This window comes from Abramis brama (assembly GCF_963993115.1).
Source record: "Abramis brama genome assembly, chromosome: 9".
In the NCBI taxonomy this organism is placed as follows: domain Eukaryota; kingdom Metazoa; phylum Chordata; class Actinopteri; order Cypriniformes; family Leuciscidae; genus Abramis; species Abramis brama.
The window spans coordinates 30906839-30925005 of NC_139971.1; the positions used below are offsets into that span (position 1 = coordinate 30906839).

At 36.0% G+C, this 18167-nt stretch overlaps 1 protein-coding gene across 1 annotated transcript in view; it reads right to left on the reverse strand.

Annotated features, from left to right (window-relative positions):
* cmip (c-Maf inducing protein) overlaps positions 1–11011 on the reverse strand; it is a 37041-nt gene extending 26030 nt beyond the window's left edge. Inside the window, exon 1 of the mRNA XM_084124072.1 lies at positions 10193–11011. Within this exon, the coding sequence (XP_083980198.1) occupies positions 10193–10516 (324 nt within the window). The 5' untranslated portion in view covers positions 10517–11011. The remainder of the gene's footprint in view (positions 1–10192) is intronic.
* Positions 11012–18167: the final 7156 nt, after the last annotated feature.

Consider the following 18167-nt stretch of genomic DNA (forward strand, 5'->3'; position numbering starts at 1 on the left):
CAATTTTGATGTGGGATGTAGTTTTGTAGTCAGTTATGTGGTGATGTCGTTATGAAATTAGGGAAGGCAAATGAATTGTAGGTCCTAATATTAATTTAATAATTTTAATTTAATAAATTAATGTGAAAACAAGCCAATTATTGAATTTAATGAGGTATTTATGAAGTCAATATTCTCTCTCTATATATATATATATATATATATATAAAAAACCATCTCTAAGTCTTTAATTAAATTGCATTAGCCTATAGGCTAATCACATATATTTTGGCCATCTTGCTTTCTAGTAATCAACATCAGACATTTAAAAACCAATAATAGTTGACTTGACCACTAATGTATATATGTAATACAATATGCCATGCTATGTTGTGACTACAGTCGCGGACAAATGTGTTGCTAGGCACACCATATCATGGATTTTAGCATGGCAGGACCACGAAAAATGGTTAGTTCATCCAAAAAATTGTATTCTGCATTTACTCTCATGTTGTTTTCGCACATCACGCAAGCATTTAAACTTGCGTGTTTATTACATTATGTGCGTCGTTGTAAATCTGTTCATCATATAAGCCATCGTGTCTCTTCAGAAGACTTTGGATTAGACCACTCGATTGATAATTTTTTTTTTTTACCATGCCTTAATAACATTCTTTTGATCTTTTACGTTTTAGAGGAATGGACTTTAAATGGAGGGACAGAAATCGCTCAAGTTTCATAAAAAATATCCCCATTTGTGTTTGGAAATTGAATGTAATCTTATAGGTTTGAAACGACATGAGGGTGAGTACATGATGACAATTGACATTTTTGGGTGAATTATACCTTATAAATACAGTAAGCTGAGCCTTGGATAAAACTAACTAAATCGCAAATTAGGGCTGCACAATATATCAAAATTATTGAAATATTGCGATATGCATATCGCAACGGCTTGCAATAACGGGTCATGAACAAAAGAAAAAGGGAAATATCCCTCACTGCTCTTGGCTGAATAACTTTTGTAGCTTTAATAAGAATCAGTATAGGCCTGTCGCGATAGTCAATAAATCAATGAATCGCACGGTAAAAAAAATTAGCTCGATAATTTTTCCGGCCGCGATAATTCCAATTTGCATGCTTGTTTATTTTCCTCGTCTCTCTCTCTCTCTACCAAATAGACCGGATGACCACTCTCGGTTCCTTAGCGTATAGTAGAAGTGAACTCTCTTGTCAGTTGCATGGTCTTTGTGTGGGGAGGCGGCGCCGCGGCGCTTGTCAGTCACATGGTCTTTGTATGGGAAAGCGCCGGCGGGACTGCTTGCAGCGACTGCCGGGAGAGAGAGAAGACGCTAGTTGTGAGTTGGAGGGGAAAAAGAAAAAGATGGAATTGGTTTCAAACCCAAACGCGACAGCGAGCTCGATCTCATGAAAATGCGTATCTATACCACGAATGTTATTTCTCGTGCCATTTATACGCCAAAAATAGTTTTTGCGTGCATATGATACGCACTTTATGGCGTGTAATACGCACGCACTCCTTACCCCTAATCCTAACCAAGTATTTTCAGTGCGTAGCATATACACGCAATAAAGCGCGTCTCCGTCTTCCCGACAGTAAATTACACAATCACTCGGGCGTTTGTTTAGTCGACAAAGTAACAGGAGGACAGTAGCCTAGAAATCTAGATGCACCCTAGCGGCAGCAAAATGTATTTCGCAGCCAGGTGGGTCTAGCAACTCTCAATAGACCTTCTAGCTGCAAAAACCTAAATTGGGTCAGGCCAATCACGTTGTGTATAGAGTAGGCGGGGGCGGGCTTAACATATGACGACAGAGTTGCGACGGCTGCCACTTGAAAACAAAGAATGACGGCTGCTGATGGAGAACAACGGTCTTTCGAATCGGCTTTGGCCGCGACTCTGGAGGACTTGGAGTTAAGTTTTTCTTTGAGAAAAGAGCAAAGAACGGCACTTAAGTCATTCTTAAAAAAAGGAAGATGTGTTCGTCGTTTTGCCGGCCAGATATGGCAAAAGTTGAATCTATCAACTAAGTTCCGCTGTTGGGAAAACGCTCTGGTTGGTTTAAGCGCTGTCCTATTGCGTGCAGAGGGAATTTGAAAGACAGCCGTTTATCCCGCCCCTCGGATTAAACCGCGTCTATGGTGAGTTTCCAGACCTAACATCTTGATGTAGGTCTGGCTTGCCAGGCTAGGAGGACAGTGCAAAATGCTGTGGTATCCTGTTGAGGCTTTTTTTTATTTGTTTACAAAGGTCCTAACCGGCAGTTTTGCCTGTTATGGAATGCATCACTATTTATGTCTGAGCCTAATGTTTAATATTTTTTGAAGTGCAATTTTGTTTACATTAGGCTTGGCACGATAGTCGGTGTTACCGGTGTTACACGGTGTTCAGTCGCAACACCGGTTTCATCACTTGCCCACCGCAGCACCGCAAAAAATTTTTTTTAACGCAATTACACAGTATCCGTATTTTCTGTCACCACTTGACTAGCGTTGTATGATCACGCTCAACCATTCAAGCGCGACAAAACAAGAGACCGCGCTGTAAGTCCTGCCTATTACACACGCACGCACGCACACACGGAAAAGACGCGCGTCAGTATCGAATTCTCTTTTCGGCCTTGAACAAAACATAACACACACACAAATTATGCCAAAATGTCCATTTTGTCGAGTGTCCTCATAAGAGCAAATTATTTAAATAATATCATAAATGAATGTTGAGATTTGTGAGAAAATGGGACGCGTGTCAGATGGAGTGTCATTAATGTTAATCAAAGAACAAAGGTAATAAGTAAATTACTCACTCAGACCCGGCGACAGGAGGATTAGTATACCGGTAGCCTAATAATCATGAATGCACTCTCTTGTGTGTATGAATTAATCTTTTAACACATCTCCGGCAAACGGCTTCTTCACGCAAAAGAAAAACTCTTCATAAAGCGCAGTGAAACTCGTGTGGCATTTCCTGATGGAACGAGGTTGTTCGTTAACTTCATTTTATACGTGCAATTCACACGAGCTCTAAACGAATGCGAGACTGCTGCGATTAGTCAAACTTTATTAATGAAACAAAATCAGAGTGAATAGTTTCTTTAATGTATTTTTTATTTTATTTTTTACCGGTTGGCCGGTCACACGGCTTTCATAGTTTTCAGTTAGGTTAGTGCGGAGACCAGGGCCGGGTTTCCCGATAACGATGCATCTTAGCTCTTAAGAGCGTTCTCTATGTGCAAGGTTACGCGTTCGTGCTACTTAGAAGTCGCTGTCCATTCGCGAAGTGCTGAAATATAACCTAAATAGAGGACACTGACAACGCGCTGAAAGACAGGACCGAGCAGGTAATATTTAATATGAAACAAAGTCTCAACTTTCAAATTTGGTCAGTCAAACAAAAATAAAATACGCCTACCGTTTTTTGGCTCTTTAATGTGTCGTGACAGATTGCCTCAGTTAAAGCCAAAGCCAAATCCACCGAAGTTAATCAATAACTCTTCTGACTGCTTTGTCGCACAAAAATTGTGGAATTTGATTGGTCAGATCGCATGTCAATCAAACTCAATACGAATGATGAATTGACGCCATGTAAAAAAAAATTACATCACTCTAACACCCCCCACCCCCACGATGAAACCGGTAATACCGGTGTTGTCATAAGTCGATTAACCGGTGGGAGAATATTATCACCGTCACATCTCTAGTTTACATCCATTTTATTTATTGTTTTTGGTATTTATTCAAGTGAATTTTTTTGTTAACAGACACTGAGAGTCCAATGCTTTTGCTTTTATTGTTGCTTTTTATTGCTTTTATTGTTTTTTGTTGTTTTGTTCATTTTTTGTGGATATTTAAAATGTTTTTCCGTTTTCAATGTTTAATATTCTTAAGAAATAAAAGTTTATAGATCTTTGAAAAGGTGTACCTGCATTATTATGCCATTATCATTATATTAGATGAAAATGGTCTCGAACGACAATATTATCGTTTATTGCAATAATTTCTTGGACAATTTATCGTCCAGCAAAATTTGTTATCGTGACAGGCCTAAATCAGTATATATTTAATTTAGTTAAAACTAAGCAGTGTTTTATTTTTACATTTGATTATTCAGTTTCTGTTGTTAAATCAACCTAATGTTCCTCAAACCCTAAAGCCCATGGTTTACACTGATGCTAAAATAACACTTCTTATGCTACAGTAAAACTCTGCTGTTCACTGTCAGAAGTTGTAGGTATGTTTTCTTGTCACAAAAAGAATATGAAACAAGAATAATTTTAAATATATTTTAAAGATAATTTTAGTTTATTATACACACTTTAAGCATTATCGTATCGCATATCGCATTATTTAGGCTAATGAGTTATCGCATATCGCACTTTTCTTCAATATCGTGCAGCCCTATCGCAAATCATATCGTTTACATCAACGATACATAGTCACATTTTTACATCACGATATCTCGATACAACGATGTATCATTACACCCCTAATTCTAATATTGGGTGCACAAGAAACATTTCTCATCATCATCAATATTCAATACAAACAAACAAAAACATGGATAGTCAATGTCCAAGTAAAAAAAAAAAAAAAAAAAAACCCTCATAAAAGGTCAACGGTGCTTTTGTAAAACTGTTGCAAATGCAAATTTTGTGTAAATAGACATTTTTTTACAGCATGGGCATGTAAAAACTGCGACAATGTGCTCTCTCCCAAAGTAAACATGGCTTCTTCCAGTTAAACTCTTCACCCATGATATATTAACAGCAAACCATGGCAGGCCAGGAGGAGGAAGCCAATGCAAGCCAAGAAAAAAGAAAAGAAAAAAAGTCTCCAACCAGTAAAGCCAACTGTACAAGTTTACTTATTCTAGTTCCTGTGCATCTAAAAACACCAAAAGCAAAAGAGAAACTCAGTTACTGTACAGACGGGTACGACTGCATGCCTATGGACTCTATCCAACACTAAAATCCCAAAGACAGCTGGCTTCAATAACGCCATATATGTAAATCTAGCGCACACATTTGCATCCAGATATGTGGTCTGCACATGTGGCACTTAGACTTGCATTATGCTTAAAAACAAAAACACGTCTCTTGTGAAATCTAGTCCAAAGAAATTCTCAGTATGATGCAAATGACTGTGGCATGCAAAGTACAATGCATTAGCCAAAATAAAGTTAAAGTGAAATATCTATTCTAAACCAGCTTTGGCTGTTATTCCACCATGCGTCAATCTAGGGAGTACTAGGAACAAACCATTTTTTTTTTTTTGGTGGGCCGAACGGGCTGAATTTTAGGATACCGTCATCCATTCATGCGTCAGCCTAACCACAAATTTGATGAACTGAGATGGTTTATGCGACAAAAGGAAACTTGACGGCGAGTGTCTACATTACGGATGTGGCAACGTCAGTTCTGTTTTAAAACCTCAACAGCCAGCAGCTGAGCAGAAAAAAAAGCTCACACATAATAGGCAGAACTGATTATCATATGATACATCTAATTGCACGCTACATAAGTAATAGTCAAACCCTTTGTTTACTCTGAGGGTCTCTGCTGGATCTGCACCTATAAACCCAATGCAGTCAGAGTGAAATTTTGTTTTCATGCAGTACAACAGATTAGGGATGTGACGGTGAGGAAATTCTCCCACCGGTTAATCGACGTGTGACAACACCGGTAATTCTGGTATCACCGGGGGTGGGGGAAGGTGCTCTGGGAGACGGAGTTTTTCCCTCTTTTGCACCTCGCTTTTACATGTAAAAAAAAAAAATAATAATTCTAATTAAGCGAAAAATAAAATGCATTGTAAGCTCAACTTCCACAGGAATGAATTGAAAACACTTGCTCTGCTCACACACCATTTTTCTTTCCCTTTCGAATTAGAGGCAGCTCGGGGACGGCTATTGCTTGAATGGTGGGTTCATATTATTCTTAATGAAAAACACAACTAACCCTTTGCAGGTTATTTATTTTTAAATGAATGTTGCTCTTTTGAACTTTCTATTCATCAAAGAATCCAACAAAAACTAAAAATAAATATATCAATATTCACAAATATTAAGCAGCACAACTGTTTTCAACATTGATAAAAAAAGAGAAAATTTCTTGGGCACCAAATCAGCATATTATAATGAACTCTGAAGGATCATATGACTGGAAAATTCAGCTTTGCCATCACAGGAATAAACGACATTGTAAAATATATTACGATGCAAAAAATAAATAAATTGTAATAATATTTCACAATATAACTGGTTTTCTTTTCTACATTTTTGTTCAAATAAATGCAGACTTGGTGAGCACAACAGACATTTTACAACCCCCAAACTTGTAGGCTATATTAAGCAAAACTTTATCAAAGTTGTTCCAAGTCCTCACTACACCAATATGACACTGTTAGCAAAAAACAGAGTTAAAAATGTTGGGAATCCCATTCCAAGATGCCTTCAAACTGCCCTGAAGCTGATCATGTGGACGGCCACAGACAAAGCCGCATACATTGCGTCTTGCACTCTCAAATGCAAATATCTCCAAAATATTTCATCAACCAACCGGTTCCATCCATCCATCCTAACAGCAACAATAATGAAAGATGTCTACGATATCAAGACACAAACAACTCAGTACATGCAAAACAATAAACCCTGCCAGTGTTTGAAAATGTCCTCCTAATGGCTTTTCTGTGCTACAAAAACAAAGCCAGCTCCTACATCTCAATTACAGAGCATATCTGGATGGTAGCCGAAGGGATCTCAGGGAGCCACAATAGTTTATGTGCCCAGTCATCACCATAGCTCTGTTTGTTTACAGCAGAAAGCCCAACAGTACCGTTTAAATGGTTTGTTATAAGTGTAACTTGTTTATTTCCCCTGACCTGTTCATATTTAGCTGAACTCATCACAACCAGACTTGTTCAGCTTTAGTCATCAGCTTTGCTCAAAATGCGGTTTGATGCGAGTTTGTTAACATGTCCTCAAGCTGAACTGAGACAACCAGAATAGCATTTCAAATGTACCGTACCCAGGTGTTCAGCATCTAACCCGATCCCGAAAGGTCTCACCTAGCTGTGCAATGTTTATTCAAAGGATGTGTTATGGTCTATACGGGCTGTTGTCTCATCTGGTATTTCATCTAATTAACAGGATCTAACTTGAACAGCAACTATACCCTGCTTCACAAACAAAATGGTGTGCTTGAGGGCATCGGCATAAATGTGCCTTTAGAGGTAGGGCTTTTGATGTCTTTTTAACAAATGAGTGACAGGAAGTATTTATAATGGCATGCTGCTACGCAAATATGATTTAGACTCCGAGAGCTTAGAGACAGGGGTGAGTCACATCTTTCATATCTTCTAGTGAGATCATTTTCCATGCAGATGACTACACTTATCGAAAATGAGCTATCAAAATGCCAAATGTTTAGTCTTTGCTTAACACAGGAGTTCTCGAGAAAACAGTGGGAAAAAGTCGGCATCTTCACGGAAAATAATGCACTTATCATCAAACAGGCGTCATGTGCTACATCTACGAGGCAGAAGCGAGGTCAAGTATTTTAAGAACATCTGAGCGAGATAATGTAATTTCAACCCAAATGACACCCTGGCACGGTTTGTGCAGGATAAACACCAGGTGAGGAACCCAAACCATCAAAATCAAACAATTTATATGCTTAACATCAACAATAAGGCCTTTCTGCAGATATACTGACCCCTTTCTGAAGCACAATGGTTCGATGCACACTAGAATCACAAACAGGCTAGACTTTGCCAAAAGAGAACATTAGCCACAGACAACTACCTCCATTAGCTACGGTCAACTGAACACGGGTCACTAGCTAAACATCTATTAGAGACCTTGAAACTAGGAGAAAACCAATACTGAGTGACAGGACTGTCAAAGTACAAAAAGTATCCTAACTTTTTTTCTCTCTTTTTTTCTTTTTTTTTTTACACATGACTCTCTGCAAAATGGGCAAACATAAACATACGGTCTGTGTTTGGCTTGGGTTAATCTCAGCTAGCCTCAGAAATCCCAAGGGCCTCTCAGTGTCAGCGGCCGAGCTTCATCCGACAGTCGGACTGTTGTTAAACAAGCAATCTAATTCATTTCTGAAGCATTCATTTCAGGAAGAAGTCAACGGCTAATTTGATCATTTCAGAACGATGAAATATAGCTGTAAAATTTAAACCTTTAATTTAATCAGCCATTTGATGATGGCTCCAATGAGCAGGCTGTCAGGATGTCCTGAACTAAGAGACTCTACGAGATTTCATTGGCACATCTGAGATATGATTTACTCATCTGAAAAAGGCAGAGGGTAAAAAATGACTGTCCTCTCCACATGCGCAATTTCTTATGTTTTCGCTTAAAAAAAAAAAAAAAAAAAGTAACTGCCATCGAGTGGATTCCCAGAAATCTCCCGGGTGGGTAAATCCATTGTGACCGTGACACTACTTTTCCATTGACAAGCCTCTTGAGCAGCAATTAAGATGTATGCAGTTATGTTTTCAAATATCTATAAGCATCAGATCATTAGGTTTAAAATCAGCAGAGACCAAACAAACATTAGCAAGAGAAATAACAAGAATAACATACAGTTCATCATCCAGTTCATCATCTTCTCCGCTGACAATAATTCAATTCTGAAACATTTAAGTGTATATCTAGGCATCTCTACACCGCTTTATTTGACAAAACTGAACAGCTCATGTGATGCAGCTGAGGATCATGCACCTGCAAAAGGATCACATATTATTTTAGTAACTCTGCTGACCTAAAAACAAAAACAAACTTGTCCTGCATACAGGACATAGCTCCAAATCCTTCAAGAAGAATAAAAAATCTCCTCTAGTCAGGGGTTTCAATTGTAATAAAGTGTTTGAACATTGTAATAAAATTAATTTTCCTGATAAAAGTCGTTCTGAAGAGAGTCATGGGGTGGGGGTCTTTAACGTATGAAAACCTACTGTTGACCAGTGATCATCTAAATTGCCTTTATTTATGATTAATTCTCCAATACACTGGCCTCTGATCATGGTATTTGGAAATGACAAGTCATTTCTTAAATTATAACTTGCATGACTTTAACAATGAATAGCTGCCACCAACTTTTACTGTTTGTTTTTATAGCCAACCCACCTTCTCCTGGATATCAACAAACATGGGAATTCAGATTGCAATGGAAATAAAAAGTTGTGCGTCAATCATGTTACCATCAAAACACCCCTACATGAAATGATGTAGAATTACTAAAATAAACAAACTGTCATAATCTCATCATCCTTCCCATGACGTGAACTCTTTAAAAGGCAAGTGTTCTTTTGATCTCTTTGTATGATTTTGAAATTAGATTTTTAGAATTGAAAACATCTATAGAAATATCAGGTGGATTAAATTTTCATTCTAAACACACCTTCGTTTTCTAAAAACACCTTATAGTGGTATGACCTTATTTTTAATATATATTTTAAAATGTTTGATTTAGCTGAGGTGGAGGTTTACTCTTACTTTTCTTAAAGATGTTTACTTTAAAAACATATTTTCAAATTAAATAGGCACACATGTCATGGAATGACCCCCATCAAATGACAAATCACATTATAAACCCGGAAAACAACGAAGAGGAAGCTGTTAAGTTGTTGTTATGACGTCACGGTGTTTCCAGATCTATTTCGAAATACATCCGCTGAATAAGAAACATTTTTTCGAGGACTTGTTTGATTAAAAGTTTCCTTAAATTAACAATTTTCTAGAAACGATGTTGTTTTTGCCATGCTGTTGGATAGTATGCTAAAACAGAATTATTTGTTAATGTAATATTGGTTTCGCGTACATGCCATTCATAAATTAAAATGTATGCAAAAACATACAAAAACTTATTTTCTTTTTTAAAGACATATTCCTTACCTAAATAAAGGGGGGACACACAATCTAACAAACCCATCCACCTAATTTGACAGAATTCATTTTTATTTTAATTAATGTACTGAGGTAGTAAACTATATTATAAAACTGTATTTTGGTTTACTGCTGGTCTCAGAATTACCATTATGCAAGTAGCCTACAATATTTTATGCACTCACTACTTTAGCTATATATTGAGTAGAACATGTATACAATCTTGAGCACAATATGAAACAGTTTCAAATATGGCCATTAAAACGCAAGCCCTGCAGAGAGGTTCTTACCGTGGCAGAGACCAGGCTGCTGTCCGTCAAGGTGAGGTGGTGTGGCTCCCACCTCCGTAAAAATTTGGAGGTGAGGATCTTACTGAGGAAGGTCCGAGGATGTCTGACCACGCACACCTGGATGTCCCCCTCCTGGAGCAATTTGTATCTCATGCCGCTGCTGCTGTGTAAAAGGCTCCTCTTGCTGCAGGGCCCCGCTTTGTGATTATTATTCCCCTCCGGCTGCGGCGCGGACATTTCCCCCAGCAGAGGCTTGCTCTCTTCGAACGGGTAAAAATGATTGTTGTGTAGCTCATTTCCCCCACCGCTCCCGTTAAAATCCATGATTCCCCTCAGCGAAAATCGACGGCGTTGGATCAGATCAGGTGGCTGTCTTTTGATTTCGAGGCCGAATAATGGTCGTTCGCGTGTTTGGCATATAGAGGCTCACGCGATTCACCGTGATTCGACCTCAACAGTGGTACGGAAAAGACAAGGGTCGGTGACGGCGAGGATTGAAGCCATGAAAGCCCTTTAAGATGAGGAAGGTTCGTTAAAGTATAATGTCTTTCCTTTGCGCGACGCAAGCTATTCAATATGTTCGGGCCATTGCCGTATCCATTCCGCCTCTCTCCACTGCATATTATTCCAGTCTTCCCGCACCAAATATGAAACAATAACCAGGTACAAGATCCACAACGTGTTCAATTCGCCGTATTTTATTTGTTCTTCAGATGCTCGGAGTCATGGTTCCCTTTTCTGTCTTTTTTTTCCTCCCTATCTCGGTGGAGGAACCGAGTGCTTCGACAGGGCTGTGTGTGGATTGGTCCGGGCTCGTTCATGTGATACCGGAGTGACGTCAATGGGGAGGCGAACGGATGCGCGTTTCTGTTTGATAGGGAGCGCGCACTTCCCTTCTCTCGCGCAAAATGGAGAAAATAAAAGGGGAGGGGGGAGGGGGGAGGGGGTATGGCAGCCCGTTTTAACAATGATTTCTTACAACTAGCTAGTATCGATTTTACGTTGCAAATACTTTAATTACTGGTATGCAATTCAATTATTAATGGTAGCCTACCTTTTTAATTTCACTACTATTTCAACTATATAGGCCTGCTAGAACTCCAATAGTGGTTAGTTGTTCAATTATTTAATTAATTAATTTATTTACTGCATGTTAGTACTTATTTCTTTGTTACTGCTCACTATCCCAAAAGTGACAAACTATACCATTGTTGTAAACAAATTGCAAATCTTTGCAATTTTATGGGGATCTTCAGATTGTCTAATGAATATGAATACACTTTAAAAATGCTGGGTTATTTTGACCAAATTTGGGTTATTAATTGTTATTAATCAGTGTGTGCCAACTGCCAATACCACTTTGCCTAGAGTAGATATAGAGATAGAGAACTTTACAAATGTGCAGCGAGGAACGTGTTTGTTTAAAACTGGACTGGTGGCATGGTGAGCGGGAACTGAAACTGAAAAGGCGGCTCCTAAAATGAGCATATCAGTGCTCGCTGCGCTTATGACAGGAATATATGTAGCAAAAAAAGAAGAAATCTAATCGAAGAGGAGAAGAGAGAACTTTGAAACTGACTGCAGTGAGGAAGATGTTCTTCTTAAACTAGAGTGTTTTCACTCTAGCGGGGTCTGATGAGAGGGAACTGAACAAGGTGGAATATGGCACTTGAGAGGAGTACTTTTAAACGGAGAGAGTAAAATCGCTACAATAGTTGATTCCCAACTTTTGGTGTTTATTACAGGCTTTAAATCTGTGTTTCTTAGCTGCACAGTGCACTCAGTCTGATGGTTTGGGCTGTAGCATTAGTGTGTTTGTTTGTGGGAGAAAAAATAAATATGGTAAAATTTGTTCTTAAATATAAAAAATGTAGACCGCAATTTCGTTTCACCTTATATAGGCCGTATAACTGTTGAGTTTTTCATTCTTTTCTGCACCTTTTCTCACTCATACATGTACAGTACACGTTGTTTTTACTCTTTTTGTCCGTCCCTGGATGTTCATGCTTATTAATAAATGTTCCTTTTGATTATTACAGTTGCCTGTGTTCTTACTGTAGTAATTTTACATGTATTTTTTAATGTCCAACCATACAATTTTAGGTTAATTTTAACCCAGCAATATAGTAATGTTCAAAAACAGAGTTAAATAAGACAGCCCAGCATGATGGGTGAAACATTTAACCTGACCCAATGCTGGATTTCCAGAAATTTTAACCCATTATTTATTAGACTGTAACTAGTAAAAATAAAATATATCCGTAAAAAATCTGTATAAATATATATTACACCGTAGTGATTCAGGATAAGACAAAATACGGTTTGGAAAACGGATTTATGATGTACTCGCTTATTATATAAATTAAGTAAATTTTGAGCACAAAAAAGTAATGGACTGCAGCTTTAATGTAAAAGAATAAATATTAAAACAGCTTGCCATAGAGGACACGGGGTTTATGTCATACTGTTATTTTCTGTACACATTCATTCTGTAAGGCTTCTTTGTTGCTGAAGATGAGCCATCTGTGCTGTGGTTCACAAGCTTTCGTAATATATAACCAGTTCAACTGAATAAAAAAATGATTTTGGGGGGGATGGGCAACCCATAAAAAGTCACCTAAATGTTTTTTTTTTTTTTTTTTTGTCTGATTGTTTCAAAGAATAAGACATCAAATATATGGGAAAGCTGATTCCAGATATCTTCTGGAAATTCGAAAAATATCTTCTATATTGGTATTCAAAATGTGTTACATGCTTTTTAAATGGCTTTTCAGGAGTCTTGTTTAAACTGCACAAATAAAACAATTAAAATAGAAAAGGAAACATACCAAAAAAAAAAAAATCAAAGCATTGTTTCTGCCAACATAAATTGTAGTTAATTAATTGTATAAAATGTATAAACATAAAATATATGTGACAACTTGCCCCGACCTGACCAAAAAACATTTTAAACTTTTGGTTTAAATCTTTATTTTATAGTTCAAAATACCGTAATGCAGTGGTGTATTCTCTTGTATACTCAAAAAAAGAAAAAAAAAGAAAAAAGATATTAGTCTGGAGAAGATTGGAAAAGAATTCCCAAAATGTGTCATAATTTAGAATAGTCTTGAAAGTAATTGAGCTTGAAACTATGCAAAATTACGCCGTTTAAAATTCCCCTTGTGTTGCAGTTCACAGCCCTCCGTCCGACTTTTGTTTGACTTAAAGAGCAATGTCTGAAAATAAATAGGCCCACATTTGGTCATTTGAGTTAGATATTTATTCAACTGGGACACTACTTCTGACCGCTCGCTCTCATTCCGCATTAAGTGCACAAGATTTCTTGGGAGGCCGAAGCAAGCAGGGCCACCCGTACTCTAAACAAAGGCTCAGTCACAAAAAACGAACACTCCCCCGCCTCTGACAACATTGTTATTGTGCTTGTAATCTTTCCTAACGCATTAGTGACAACATATTTGATCAGAATGAGCAGTGCGGAGCAGATGACCAAAACCAACAGAGATAGTGTTTGTTCATGCACTTCCAAATTCAAGTGGTAAAATCCTTCACTAAAACGCACCAGTGCTCAGATGCAAACAGACTTATGAAACGGCCTTTTGTATCAGCAAGTTAAAGGGAAGTGAGATTCTTATCTGCACTCTCATTCTGAGACTACAGTGCTCTAGCGCAATCTTTTTTTTTATCAACCCTCTAGTATTTTTGGGGGGGTTTAATTTAGACCAAAACAAATTAGCATTTTGAATTTTTTTAATATTTTTTATTTAATCTGAATGGTATGGAATTTGGTGACTTTTGTGGCACTTGCTATGTGAATCTGCCTACTGTCAATGGATTTTAAATACTTTTACTCCATTTCTGTCTTAAATACACAATATTTTTTATAAGTGGAAATGTACGTTTCTGGTAGAATGTCCCAAACAATTCATTACTTCAATGAGCTCATTGTTTCTGCCTTAAATTGGACAGTTATCTCTGATAATAACCTCTCATGCAATTTCTGTAAAGCTGCTTTGAACCGATGTGTATAGTGAAAAGCGCTATTCAAATGAATGCGAACTGAAAATACTGCATTAATTGAAAAATAGCATAAAATGTATTTTATTTTTTACATTCCATAATTTATGTGAATATTGTTTAGTAGTCTGAAATACAAAATATTAAAGAAAATCATTATTGAAATGAAATACAGTACATTAATTTCATCAAAATATAAACATAGATCTCCAAGTGAACAATACGTCATCATTTACCCACGCCAGTCCAAGACTGTAAGAGATTCTTTCCTAGGAATATCCTAGTCAGTCTTTTCCATAGTAAAATTTCACGCTTTTATTATATTCAAAAAACGTAAATGGAACATTCTTAAGAAATTCACTTTCAATGGAAATTAGGACAGTCAAACGGGTTTGGACAAAACACCCTCCATTCCTGATGACATATTTGTTGAGGGTGGGACTGTCATATCTTACACTGTGTTGATGTATGAAAATTGTACGGTCTGTGAAGTCAGTGCAGATAATGAGATCACCACCTCAAGGATTGATACCAGCCTGATTAATCCCACATTCACACACTACCCTGACAACTTTGTTCCATGTATGGTTACTGGGATGAAGGCATCACATCCCTGCTGGGAATATGTGGTAACGTTGTACTGTGTAAGCAACCAAAATGATGAGTAAGAAAGGCAAACTGCATCACTTGACTTCCACAATCAAATGAGCATGCATACCTCCTGACCAGCCTCTCGACGAGGAAGTGAATCAGGCCGAACAGATCATACGAAGTCATTCACAAATCAAAACGAATGTAGAGGAGGAAGTCTTCTGTTTATGGTGTGAGTGAATATGGTGGGTTGATATAAGAGGTGTCAGAATGTGGAAATCATAAATCTTACAGACTTGCATTCAAATGAGTTTTGCATGCACCCCAAATATAATCTGGCCATCACATTCGCATTCCTCAATCTGACCAATGGATTTCGAAAAGTCGCTTGTTTGGACCCTATATGCAACACTCGGTCACATGCTGTAAACTTAAGCTGAAAGTGAAACAGCTGTCTGTGGTTGTTTGTTTCTTTGATGATGTGGCCTTTACAGGAAACCCCTCTTGTATGCAAGGAACTTTTTTCAGTCTATGTAGTGGATTTTGTAAAAAAGTCTTTCACTTCATGCAAAATCTTTAGTTATAACCATTAGTTATAATCAAAAGTAATCAAAAGTTACAACCATTAAGTACCATGGATTTTCAAGCACATTTTCCCCACAAATATGCCTCATTTTACACCCTCATTATCCTCATTAAATATTTTCATCTGAATAATTACATAATGTGCAGATTAATTAATCAAATTAATTGCACATCAAATTTGGCTGAGAAACAACCCCCAAAAGATAAAGTCATTATTGTGTTAAATGAGAAAAGCATCAAATAGACATAGAATTTTTTTATTTGATTCAACATAGAATTTATTACACAAACTTTTAGGCTCCAACAGCCATGATTTGTTTTCGGAAGCTGCATCTGAATTGTCTAAAGATCTCTGAAAAATCTAAAGGTATATTTACAGATGTTTATTGCAGCTCAGAAGTGGCATGAATGCATTTATACTGGAATTACAATTGCATAAATAATGCCATGAGATTATTGGGTTTTAAACGAGTATGAAAGAGATAAAATAATTTCTCCCAAAAATGAAAATTCTTACTCTCCCTCATGTCGATTCAAATTTATATGACTTTCTTCTGTGGAACACAAAAGTAGATAATTTGAGAAATATTACAGTATTAAGAATCGGATGAGATGTGTTTAACTATCATAAAGATAATGTCATAATTCAAAAAAATAAAAATATCCAAAATAGACCCAAAATAATTTTCTAAAAAATAAATAAATAAATAAATATATATATACAGTATATATACAGTATATATATATACAGTATATATATATATATATACATATATATATACATATATATATATATATATACATACATATATATATATATACATACATATATATATACATACATACATATATATATACATACATACATATATATATACATACATATATATATATACATACATGTATATATATATACATACATACATACATACATATATATATATATATATATATATATATATATATATATTGGGGTGAAATGCGACCTGGACATGTTGTTGACATCGTTTATGAATTTTGTCAACTAAAGTGGAGCACACATATTATTGATACACTATTATAGTTTTTGTTAATATTTTGAATTATATTTTCTGTTCATTTTTAGTAATTTCCTTGTGCGTTTTTGAGTTTTCTACATTTTATTAAGTTTATCACTAAAAAAATTCATTACTTGAAATAATGAATGAATTCAATGAATGAATTACAGTATATATTTGAACTGTAAATAAAATAAAATATATAAAAATGCAAACTTATTTTATTTCAGTTCATATTTATTTTATTTCAAGTAATGAAAATGTTTTTTTTTAAATTATTATTATTATTTTAGTTAGCAAGTGTTCAATGTTGATTTTATATGTCTAGAAATCGACACCTGCCCTTTTTCATATATTTTGCAGTCCTAGGTCACAAAGGACTTTAGGATGTCCAGCAAGACCCAGCATGCCTATCTCAGCAGCACTAGCTACCCATCAGTGTCACAGTCACAAGACCTCTGGTTAAATTTAAGTCCTGTCATGTGAGCGGCCCAGTTTGAGTGATTTTACCCCATCCTGTTTATCTTCAGTAATCCTGTTAATCCAATGCCTGCCTGTACTGTTTATTCATACACACGAGACCAAACATGTTCATAGACACAACTTATGATGGCACCCATTACACCACTAAAAAAATCCACTTTGGTAACATACCAGAGTTATGCAACAATCAAGACTTGCTTACAAGAGACTAAATTCCCGGCCGTGTTTCAGTTTTACGAGACGTTATTATTACTTGTGTACTGAGTGAACGGGTGCTATGCTCACTCAAATACCAACCGTCACATTCACCTTCTTGATGGAATGCCTCTTGCTAATTTTTAATCTGTATAACTGAGAGGAATCAATACTAAATACAGGAAGAAGTAGAAAAAACAGAATGTTACTGTTCAAAGTAATGTGTCAATGTGAGAGTTGGTGTGAAAGAAGTGCATTGCATTTAAGCCATACAGCATGCATGAGTGAATGACAAACATTTCAACTCAAAATCAAAAGGAAAAAAATAGTATTATAAATAGTATTTTTTTTATTTTTTTATTTCTATTATCAAATTATGATGTATACTTGTTTAATGCAAAAAAAAAAAGTCTATTGGCATTGTGTCATTATTTTCATGCCATTTCTCTTGCTTGCATTGCTACACATTCTTTGGTTGTTTTGACAAGACTTTGAATTTAAAAAGATCTCTTACTTATAGATGAACAAAAGTTTTTAAATTGACTTTAACTGGACCAAATTAGTTAAGCTAACTTGAAAAGTTGAGTGCGATAGGGTGCCTTGTTTTTTTCAAGTTGGCACAACTTGTTTTTTTTTAGTTGTCTTGACAAGAAATTTATCTTCAGAATAATACAATAATCTTCCGAAGATTACCTGGTACTCATTAGACGAACAAAAGTATTTAAGTTGAGTTGAGTTAATTTAAAAAGTTGAATGCGATAGGTTGCCTTATTTTTTTAAGTTAGCTCAACTTTATTTTTTTATAGTGTAGAAATTCTCATTACTGCCTCCAGACATTTTACATAGTTTATGTATTTATTTTTTGTAGAAATTTTCATTCTCGAATGTGATTCTCACTGTAATTTTCACTCGATTGTACAAAAAAAACGAAACAAAAAAAAACTGAAAATGTAAATAATTTAAAATTTTGCATATAATGCGAATTTGTTTAAAATTAAATTGTGACATTTCATAATTAAATAATTATATATACTGTACTGAATATATATATATATATATATATATATATA